Raw genomic sequence first — 11,959 nt, 5'->3', positions numbered from 1 at the left:
TTAGACTAAGAATGACTGTGGTAACACTGTCTGGATGGCTGCTAAAAACACTGCAAAGCATAACACATATTTATTGTTGTGTAATAACATTTTTATTATCAATTAATAGATACTCTGTGACGGTCGTATGAAGAGTGGCACAGGTTTGACAACTGGTGAAGAGGTGGAGCAGGTCAACAGTTATTTGTCTCGTTTAGGAAATTCAACAAAGCATCAGTTGCGTGAAGGTATGTTAATCTAGAATAAAAACAATTAACTGGAAACAATTACTATTATGAATATGGTAATGACCAGAAAGATTTCTTGTTTCATTCATTGTAATGCTTGCCTTACCTTCGAGAGTCTCTCACCATAGTTCGAAATGATACAATTACCTGCATGGTATTGTCTTGGAATCGTCAGAAAGTCATCAAATTATCATCCACCTTACAAAAGAAATTCTTTAGGTAGGATTTAAAGGCCCTTGCAATGTTATACTGTTGTCATTACCCTTTATATTAATGTTATAAAGAATAAATGCTAGCACAACATCCAGCATGTAAAAACTGGTAAATAAGGCAAATAAAGATGGAAAAATAATTGAACAGTTATTGATGGCTATTAAATTAATCCAGTTTTCTTTATTGTGTTAGACAAAAAAGTTGTTGGCTTTATCGAAAACACAGGTGGAAGATAAAATGATGGGAAAGGGGTGTGCGTTTCAGGAACAGATTATATTAAAATGGAAAGAAGAACTTATTTTTTGGGCTAAAGGTTATATTGATATTTTTATTGCTTTTAAAATTACTTTTTCACGTGTTAATGTATTTTTATACTAGGCTATGCATAAAGATTTTATTGATTGTCTCTCTTTTCAATTCATAGTGTTTTTATCAATTTACTATATATTCAAATATTGCAGAATCCCGGAATGACAACAGGAAAATCTTCACTGAAATGGAAGAGTTGGTCGTGTGTAGGGACAAGTGATATTTTATCTAAGGAACTAACAGAATTGTTAATTGGCACACCTTATCTGCGAAACACAAATCAACAAAATTTGGAAAGAGCAACGTTTCTCAGATCTAAAGTATCATCTGAACCCATCTTGGACGATGTTGTTCCTATAAAAAGGAAGTTTCTGCAGATCTTCCAAGATGAAACCGAAAAAGCATATTCTGGCATAGCCCAAAGTAACATGCAGATGTTAAAGTTAGCAGGTCCGTATTTTCTTCTTCATATGTATGGATGATAAATATCTATTAAATTCCGAGTTTCATATTTGTGGTAAAAAATTTTGGAAGAATAAAGTTTTATAATACGTGTGGAACTTTACTTTCATAGACTCCTGTAAAATGAGAATAAGAATTCGACTTAAAACGTCTGAAGAGAAAAAAAAACTTAGCGAATTTATCAGGAAATATAATCATGTTGCTGATGAAGTGGGTGTGGCTACAACTAATGTAGATGTTGGAAGAGACAACTTTGTCTCAACATTAGTTGTAGTTGACTTTCCGTGGCTAGAAGAAGAGGGTCATGAAGGTACTGCAAATAAAATGTCACTTTGTGTTTGCCTTTGTACTCTCTGTGACACATTAAATCATTGAATGTATGCTGTGTGCATTTTTTTATTATGTTTATTGCCTCATATTATTTTGTTTTTATGTTTCAGGATTATCGATGAACTTTAAACGTTCTGTTGTCATTCTTTTTGAACTGATAAAACGATGCGAAGAAGAAATCGAAATTTTGCAAAGAGAAATGACAAACTATCTGTCGTATTACAAAAACGTGATTGTTAAACTTGAAGAAGCTACGAAAGTGATTCAACAGACTCCAAATGTTAGTCATTTACCTGCACAGCATAACTGATCAAATATTTAATTTAAGAGATTACACTCTCTTTTTTGTGTAAATTAGTAGGTCGTGAAATTTTACGTTTTAGGTGATATCCCAATCTAAAATTCTCTTCATAAAAAAAGGTGTACGATTTGCAAAAAAACAATTATTGAATAGTTACCAACATTTTTTGGACATAATGAAGGCGAATACCGACAGTACCTATAGTGTAGAAGAATTGACTGATGAAGATGATTCCGACAATGACCTTGATAGTGATGATGATGATGATAGTGATGATTCGAATTCAGAAAACGAATACGAGTAATTAGTTGTAAATAAATAACTTATTTGTTTTTGGATTGCCGTTTTTACACCTTTTAGCAATTTCCTAATTATTTTACTCTATTATCCCATCAGTTTAATCAAGATATCGATTAAATATTTGCATTCTTCGAATTCTACCATGGGGTTCTTTTGCTACGTAAAACATGGCTTCTTAATTTCGCATGAGTTTTTAACTCCAAGGAGATTTTAGTATCTTTCTGTATTTATATATAATTGTATTTTTAACAAAAAGAGTAAAATATGTAAACAGTATATTATTCAAACATTCACGAAATCGAAGTATAACTTCTTTCTAATTTCACAGTATCCTCAAATAATTGTTTTTTATTGTGTTTGTCTTTCTCCACACGAATTGGGCCTGAGCTATACAATGCGGTTATTCCAATATCACAGTTTCCTCAAATAATTATTTTTTACTGTATTTGTCTTCTATAGTACAAAATACTATAAAATATACAGAGGACTGTCGATGTAACCAACCGCCGATATAGTGAAAGTTTCGATGTAGGTCCATTCCCCTTCAATTTAACCTGAAGAAACTGTTATATACCGTTCTTTGTAACGAACCCCGATACAGTGAACTCTTGATTTAAAGAGGCAAGTTATTCGTTCCCCACACTCAAAAAAATCTCGATAAAAGAAACTCAAGGCACTAAAGGTAATAGAACTTCGGCAACATTTTTAACATGGGTATCAAAATTATGTTTCACTAACAAAACCGTACAGTGTCATTCTCGACCTTCCATTTCCGGGGTATTTGTGCCTCTATCAAAAAATTCAAACAAGACGTGGATACTAGCGAAGAATTGGATTTCTGATTTGACGTACATGTACGAGTTCAACTCGACCTTTCATTTTCGGGGTATTTGTGTCTGAATCCAAAAATTCACACACGACGTGGATACAAGCGAAGAATTGGATTTATGATTTGATGTACGTGTACGAGTTCAACTCGACCTTCCATTTTCGGGGTATTTGTGTCTCTATCAAAAAATTCAAACAAGACATGGATACTAGCGAAGAATTGAATTTCTGATTTGCCGTACGTGTACAAGTTCAACTCGACATTCTATTTTCGGAGTATTTGTGTCTGAATCCAAAAATTCACACACGACGTGGATACAAGCGACAAATTGGATTTATGATTTGACGTACGTGTACGAGTTCAACTCGACCTTCCATTTTTGGAGTATTTGTGTCTGAATCCAAATATTTACCCACGACGTGGATACAAGCGACAACTTGGATTTATGATTTGACGCACGTGTACAAGTTCAACTCGACCTTCCATTTTCGGGGTATTTGTGTCTTTATTGAAAAATTCAAACAAGTCGTGGATACTAGCGAAGAATTGGATTTCTGATTTGATGTACGTGTACCAGTTCAACTCGACCTTCCATTTTCGGAGTATTTGTGTCTGAATCCAAAAATTCACACACGACGTGGATGCAAGCGAAAGATGCAACTTCTGATTTGACATACATGTACTACGAGTACTTTCATTCATTTCATTCGATATTTCGTAAATAAATTTACATTATCGATACCGTAAAAAAGATTATAATAAATTTTTTAACATTCGTTCTGATTCATTTGGGTGATGCGTCGCAACTTCGCGTGCGTTTTGCCAACCTATATTTAGCATAGCTAAGTCCTGTTTGACATTAGTTGACTATGTCGTTGGGGATCTGCTTTTTGGCCTTTTAAAGTCGGATTTCCACTAGACGAAACGTTAGGTAAACGTTCTTCGAAGTCCTGAACTACCAAAAGCGGTAAAGCGACAACGCTGAAGCCGCAAAACAATTTCGTCACGCATGCTCAGTGACAACAAAATAAGCGTTAGCGCTAACGTTTCGTGGGGAAAATCCAGTTTAAAAGGCATCTCTGCGTACCGCATTGCTTTTCGTGCGGGAGCATTAAAGTTCATTTGCTGGATCTTGCCGAACCATCTTAACCGCACGAGTACTGGGCATTCCCTTTTCGGAGAATTTATTTTCTATCTGTGAAATTTAAATTCACAAGAAATTATATAACTTTTCCGTATGTGTGAAGTTGGAATCTGTGAAACAAACTCCATCCCCCAGCAGAGGAGCCAACAGCGAAACTTTGGTCCCAGGTAGTCCCCCCCCCCGCACGGTGGGCCAAAACGACCCGAAAAATGCTTAACTAAATCGTCCATCAAAATCGGCCCGGAAATTTCGAATCGGCACATTTCTGTCCGCGTAATATGAAACGATTTGCAAGAAACTTTGAAGATCTGGTATTCGTTTTACACGTATACGAGCGCGATAACATTTCTTGATTCAAACAGAGGTAAGCACAAGCTTTTCGTTGAATATAAACACTTGATACTTCAGCGTCGGTAAGTCTTCTATTTCAGCAAGCTCTTTTATGGAATTTTTTACTTTTTTCTGTTGGTAGGTCATAGAGATGGAGTATAGAATGATACCAGCTTCGCTTTTCCACTTCTAAGTCGATGTTTTCCTGAAACTACAGTAGTTGTACCAACTTTCTGTTGTTTTAGATTTTTGTTTCTCCAAAATTATTCTCTCTAAATGAGCTAGCAATATCAGGGTATTTCACTCCTTGGTGCGTCACGGCAGCCATTTTTGTTGAACAGTTGTTGTCTCTTTTAGGTGTTATAAGACTTGTTATAAGACTTGTTTCGAATGGAACGTGGTGATTTCAATTCCTATGTAGCCTTGGAAAAGAAAAGCATTTCTTACGTAGAAATAATAAACTTTCATCTTGGCAATGTGCTTGCTAGCATTCGCCGCAAAATCAATGCAAGAGCAACTTTAAAAAGTCCTTTCAGAATTTCAGTATTGGAACGAATTCCGCCAGCTGTATTTTTAGAAGTATACAAAGCAATCAAAGACTACAAAACATTGTTTGGTCGTGTGATAGAGGTCAAAAGAGATAAGAAGAACATCATAAAAGAAATTAAAATTACCTTCGATTATCTTGGTTCGTTAAAATTTCATTTGAGTAAATTGTGCTCAGTTAGTGTGTCCAAAAATTTTCACAAAAATTTGAAGAATGGTGTGAGTGGTGATATTGTTGTCTCGGGTTCAAATTTAGCTGTTATGACGTACAAAGTTAGTACGAAAACAATGGTCATGGAAATAAGTTACAAAGTCACCAACAAGTATGGTAATGTGTGTAGCTATTGACTTTATTTTTTAATAATTTGGTTGTTTAATTTTGTTGTTCTATGATATGCCCCCAAAAGGTAAATCCAAAGCTGAACACGCCAAATTTTCGCAAATAGGGCAGTTTACCTCTAATTTGAAAAAAATAAAAACAATGGATTCAAAAATATTGACTCAACAAAGTTTAATAAAGTATAGGAGTTCGGAAATTTTAAAGCTTGAAAGTGAGGTTACTTTACTCAGTGACAAGATTGATGCTAAAAGACAGCAGTGCAACCGGAAGAGGAGTAGATTAATTGATATAGAAAATTCATTAGCTAATAAGAAAACGTTAGTTGATTCAGAACTACAGAAAAGAAGCTTTTCAATTAGCAAGTCTACTTCACTCAAAAGAAAACACAATCCATCCTGTAAAGAGGTGAACAGATCCGCTAAACATTGTCGTCGTCAGGAAACAATAGATGTCTGTACAGCCATACATGGAGGCACTAAAGAAAATTCAGACCCAGTAATCTTTGGCACGCTTGATTCGCTATGTGCAAAATTTCCTTCAAATGTAGTTGCAAAAGGTATCCTAGATTCTAAACCATCCGTTGTGAAATTAATTACTAATAACATTGTTAAAAATTAGAACAATGATTATTATAAATCTTCTGAAAATGTCTTGAGGTCACTCAGTGTCTATTATAGCCATAACGTAATGGGAAAAGCGAAATATAGAGCCATCCGAAAAGCCAATAAAAATTCTTTGAATGGTAAAATGAAACTTGCAAATTATGTGCTATATCCACATCTTGCGTCAATAATCAATTCAATCGATATTGGAACCTTACATGAAGTTTATCCAACATTGTCAGATGAACCGGTAGCCGGAAATTATCGCTCTTGTGATGAATACATCTTGAGGCTAGCTAAGTTTTATCTCTTAGCAAATGAATGCCGGAAAGATAAATTAATTGTGTTTGAGAATATGAAAAAAAAAGATCCAGATTCATTCTTGTTTGTTCTTGCCATTGGTGGTGATGGTGCCCCAATATGCGGTATGAGCTTCTTGGTTTCGTTTTTAAATGTCGGAAATCGGATTTGTAGTAGTTCTGAAAATTATTTGTTATTTGGTGCTGACGTGGAACAGAGTTCATCGACTGTTCGGAAATTTGTTTTAAAAGTTATTGCAGATATAAAGTATTTGGAAAGTACTGTATTCACAATCAATGTCAATAATGTAGTCCACAAAGTAGAATTTTCACTGGGAGAACTTCCCAACGACATGAAGATGTTAGCTTTTCTTGCTGGTGAACTCACAAATTCTTCATATTATTTTACCACATTTGGTACAGCTAATCAAGATAATGCAGCAAACATGAACTTTTCATATGGCGACCAGTGGAAACCATTTGATTATGAAAAAAGGATTGAAGATGTTAAAAAGATTGAAGTCAAGAAAAATGAAATTGAGAAGAAAAGTAAAGGAAACAGTCTCACGAAGCGTTCTATGTTAACATCGTACATATCCAAAACGTTGCAATCCAGACAAGAATTCGAACCACTTGTAGGACAGTATATTGACAGAGCGAAAGCTGAACCCCTGCATTTAAAAAACAATGTTGTAAAAGAGCATTTCATCAAAATATTTGCTCTCGTCTTGGCAGTATATCCTATCGGTTCATTTAAAATCTTTTCTGAAATTCCATGTAATCAAACATTCCCGAAGTTTGTTGAATTTATTCGCTCTAAAATGAATTGTAATTTCCTTGCAAAGAAGATTATCACTTGGTTCAACGAGAACAAAAAGAAAGATCAGTGTAGTTTCACTTATCGGTTTCGGGGTAAAGAAAGTGTGGCGTTTCTCAAGAATTTTCCAGAAATGTGTATGTTCGTACTACGAGAGGTTAAAAGTGATGAAATGAAGAAACGGCTGCATCAAATTCATTTTCAATGCTGTTGTTTAAGAAATGTTATTTCCTACTCCGTTAGAGTGGAAAATTTCAATGAAAGTTTATTACAAGAATTGAAAGTACAGTGTGGTTTATTATTCAAATTAGTTTGTTTCTACGATGTCAGTGTTTCTCCCAGTCTTTGGACACTTTGCAATGCTGTTCCAGTTCGTGCCGAAAAAACTTAGCATGCTTACAAATTTGGTCTTGGATGCAATAGCATGGAAGGTCGTGAGCAAAAGCATCAAATGATCGCAAAGTATGCTAAGAACACAACTTTCAAATGTAGATGGCCCAGAATTTTTCGTCACAAATATATTCAATTGATACACTTGCGTGAAAAAGGCTACGATAAAGTTACGTACAAACTCAGAGGTACACAATACATACCAGACGAAGACAGTGAAAGTTGCAAAAAATGTGCATTGAAATTTGTAGCTAGCGAAGCAAAGTGTAAGTTATGTGAAAGTTCATTCATGTCTAAAATCTATGAAGATTTGAAGTTGTAATTTTAGTTTTAGTTTTTTGTTTTGTTTTTTAGTTTTTATTGATTCTAAGTACAGCTTCATTTTCATGTTGAGTAGATTTCTTTTGTACTTGGGGTACTTTCGCTATTGGGCAGGAAAAGAAAAGAAAAGAAAACCCCAAAGGTTCCTTGTCTTTAAAAAAATATAGTTAAAACGTATTTAATTTCGCTGGTATCAAATTTTGGTATTTATGACTTTGTGTATTTAACTTCACGAACTTTTTATTTTGAATATTTCCGAAGGGCGATCAAATATTTCATGTCACAGTCTTCAAGAAGATAAATCGGATAAAAATAACCTCAGAGAGAATTTTTTCTAATTTTGCGATCTTCACGTTTTTGAAATATTTTTGTATATTTATTTTCACAAAATAATTCAACAATATCTAATTTTGTGAATCTTTTGCAAAAATATGTACCACTGAATGAAAAATTTATATGCGCAAAATTTAATACATTTTAACTATGACAAAAGACCTTTATATACGGTTTTTCTTGTTTTTTGTGTGAGCAAACTTTGGTCATTTTCGCAAACGTGTTCTATTTATTCCTTGAAATTTGTATCTCAATGTTATTCAGAAGAGTATTTATTTTTATGCATATGGTATTCAAGAGTATTTGTTGTGATGCGGATTTTACCTCAAAATGTTTTAAAAAATTGCATCTCTTAGAAATTTATTCATGTTTTTACTGTTAAATATTTTTTTAGTACTGATCGTGGTTATATTTCATTGCGGGAATTTTTTTCTCGTATAGTTTTTTTAAATTCCTATTGTTATACTGTATGAACATAGATGGTTGAAAACGTTTTTGGATTATATATTGTCCGTCAGTAAAGGTGAAGCAATTTGACAGGCTAATAATCATTTTTAGTATTATACCTTGTGAGAAAAAATATTTTTTTAGATCTAAAGGAAATAAAGTGTTTTTATAGTAGCCGAATTGCCACTGAGCCTAGGTGCAATGATCACGTTTAAATTTTCAGACCGCTGCAGCACTTTGACGTCCTCGATCGCAAAACGTATACTAAATACTATGAAACAATGAGAATATCTTCGCATTGTTTATTTCTGAATGATATATCGCTTCACGTTTAAAAATTTTTGAGAAGTAACGGTATATTTCTATATTTAGTTTCAAAACTTTTGTTTATATATTTTAGAGGGATTAGTTTTATATTGTACAGTCAACGGTGAAACTTGATACTTTTCAAAATCCGGAAATATTCAACACTTGTTCGAGGATCTTGAGCTGAGGCGCCTTTCTTATTCAAATGTCCGGAAATCCGAGTATATGGGGAAAAGTTTCATCCTTGACAATACAAGCTAATATTCACAGCTAGGCTACTTTTTTTAAAAGTAAAGTTTTGATATGATGTGACGGCGGTGGTGCTAGCTAGGCTGCTATACCTTATCCCATTCTATGTTATGAAGAAGTTTTCACTCTTACTTTATGTTCCATTTATTTTTTCATTGTATAAGGTTTTGTATAACATTTTACTGTCATTATATCTCTTTAGCACAGCTATTTCCTATTGTTTTTTTTTTCCAAATGCATTTATTCTCGCCATGCAAGGTTATTTTCCCTACTTCTACAACACAATATATATACATATCAGCAGCTAAAAGCGGGTTTTCTTCATCTAATCTTCTTTTCGTGATATCGGTAAGCAACAGCCATAAAATAATAGTAATGCACCCATTTGTTATTTGCTAATCACATATTCTTGTTGTTTTCCTTTCTGCAGAGATCTTCAAAACACAAATCGCTCGGTCATTGAGCAGCCATATTTCTTTTTTGAATAATACTCCTCCGTGGGTTTTCTGCGCGCTTGTCCGCATTGAATATATATGTTCCGGGAGGGAGGGTGTTTTTACGGTATTACTTCATGTGACCTGTCATAAGGAAAGTCACGGGCCAGTAAAAATATCCGTGTTGAGCATTTTTATACGCAAAATGGCCCACCGTGTTTGCAATTTTCCGTATTGATACCAGATAATTGTCATTTAGGGACGACAACCTCGTCTCAGGTTCTTTATATTATAGACGTAAAATTGATAAACGAGGCATTTCAAAGTGACGAGTGTTATACATTTGCGATTTTTCGTATTGATACAGGATAATTGTCATATAGGGTCGACAAACTCGTCTCAGGTTCTATATATTTTTGTCGTAAAATTGATAAACGAGGCATTTCAAAGTGAGGAGTGTCATGTATTTGCGATTTTTCGTATTGATACAATATAATTGTCATATAGGGTCGAGAACCTCGTTTCAGGTTCTATATATTGTAGTAGTAAAATTGATAAACGAGGCATTTAATACAGACGAGTGTTATATATTTGCCATTTTTCGTATTGATACAAAAAATTGTCATTTAGGGTCAACAACCTCGTCTCAGGTTCTATATATTTTAGCCGTAAAATTGATAAAGCGAGGCAGTAAAGAGAGACAAGTGTTAATTATTTGCGATTTTTCGAATTGACAAAACATAATTGTCATTTAGAGACGACAACCTTGTCTCAGGATCTATATATTTTAGTGGTAAAATCGATGAACCAGGAATCTAAAACAGACGAGTGACTCATACATTTGCGATTTTTCGAATTGTTACAGGATAATTGTACTTTAGGGACGACAACCTCGTCTCAGGTTCTATATATTTTAGCCGTAAAATTGATAAAGGGATTTAAATCAAACGAGTGTTATATATTTGCGATTTTTCGTACTGATACAAGAAAATAGTCATTTATGGTCAACAACCTCGTCTCAGGTTCTACATATTTTAGCCGTAAAATTGATAAACGACGCATTTAATACAGACGAAAGTTATATTTTTGCGATTTTTCGTATTGATACAAGATAATTTTCACTTAGGGTCGCCAACCACGTTTCAGGTTCTATATATTGTAGTAGTAAAATGGATAAACGAGGCATTTAATACAGACGAGTGTTATATATTTGCCATTTTTCGTATTGATACAAAAAATTGTCATTTAGGGTCAACAACCTCGTCTCAGGTTCTATATATTTTAGCCGTAAAATTGATAAAGCGAGGCAGTAAAGAGAGACAAGTGTTAATTATTTGCGATTTTTCGAATTGACAAAACATAATTGTCATTTAGAGACGACAACCTTGTCTCAGGATCTATATATTTTAGTGGTAAAATCGATGAACCAGGAATCTAAAACAGACGAGTGACTCATACATTTGCGATTTTTCGAATTGTTACAGGATAATTGTACTTTAGGGACGACAACCTCGTCTCAGGTTCTATATATTTTAGCCGTAAAATTGATAAAGGGATTTAAATCAAACGAGTGTTATATATTTGCGATTTTTCGTACTGATACAAGAAAATAGTCATTTATGGTCAACAACCTCGTCTCAGGTTCTACATATTTTAGCCGTAAAATTGATAAACGACGCATTTAATACAGACGAAAGTTATATTTTTGCGATTTTTCGTATTGATACAAGATAATTTTCACTTAGGGTCGCCAACCACGTTTCAGGTTCTATATATTGTAGTAGTAAAATTGATAAACGAGGCATTTCAAAGTGACGAGTGTTATACATTTGCGATTTTTCGTATTTATACAAGATAATTGTCAATTAGGGTCGACAACCTCGTCTCAGGTTCTATATGTTTTACCCGTAAAATTGATAAACGAGGCATTTAAAAGAGACAAGTGTCTCATATATTTGCGATTTTTCGTATTGATACAAGATAACTGTCATTTAGGGTCCACAACCTCGTTTCAGGTTCTATATATTATAGTTGTAAAATTGATAAACGAGGCATTTAAAAGAGACGAGTGTCTCATATATTTGCGATTTTTCGTATTGATACAGGATAATTGTCATACAGGGTCGACAAACTCGTTTCAGGTTCTATATATTGTAGTAGTAAAATTGATAAACGAGGCATTTAATACAGACGAGTGTTATATATTTGCGATTTTTCGTATTGATACAGGATAATTGTCATTTAGGGTCAACAACTTCGTCTAAGTTTCTATATATTTTAGCCGTAAAATTGATAAACGAGGCAGTTAAAACAAACGAGTGTTATATATTTGCGATTTTTCGTATTGATACAAAAAATTGTCATTTAGGGTCAACAACCTCGTCTCAGGTTCTATATATTTTAGCCGTAAAATTGATAAAGCGAGGCAGT

At 33.9% G+C, this 11,959-nt stretch overlaps 1 protein-coding gene and 1 pseudogene across 1 annotated transcript; both read left to right on the top strand.

Annotated features, from left to right (window-relative positions):
* The first annotated feature begins 1,590 nt into the window (after window positions 1-1,590).
* On the top strand, window positions 1,591-4,763 carry LOC130648955 (uncharacterized). The gene is made up of 2 exons (XM_057455104.1): window positions 1,591-1,821; window positions 1,925-4,763. Exons 1-2 carry the CDS (start codon window positions 1,591-1,593, stop codon window positions 2,144-2,146), a joined length of 453 nt encoding a protein of 150 aa, XP_057311087.1. The 3' UTR covers window positions 2,147-4,763.
* A 622-nt stretch (window positions 4,764-5,385) lies between these two features.
* Window positions 5,386-8,889, top strand: LOC130629392 (uncharacterized; annotated as a pseudogene).
* Window positions 8,890-11,959: the final 3,070 nt, after the last annotated feature.

The sequence above is a fragment of the Hydractinia symbiolongicarpus genome, chromosome 1 (assembly GCF_029227915.1).
Source record: "Hydractinia symbiolongicarpus strain clone_291-10 chromosome 1, HSymV2.1, whole genome shotgun sequence".
Taxonomy (NCBI): Eukaryota; Metazoa; Cnidaria; class Hydrozoa; order Anthoathecata; family Hydractiniidae; genus Hydractinia; species Hydractinia symbiolongicarpus.
The sequence above is the reverse complement of the archived record's forward strand: the minus strand, read 5'-3'. Positions and strand labels throughout refer to the sequence as shown.

Bases quoted from the DNA above. Each gene is read 5' to 3' on its own strand.
- LOC130648955 (XM_057455104.1), top strand. From the start codon at position 1,591: ATGCTGTGTGCATTTTTTTATTATGTTTATTGCCTCATATTATTTTGT. The intron at 1,822-1,924 runs GTTAGTCATTTA...TTTACGTTTTAG, and splicing joins TGATTCAACAGACTCCAAAT to GTGATATCCCAATCTAAAAT.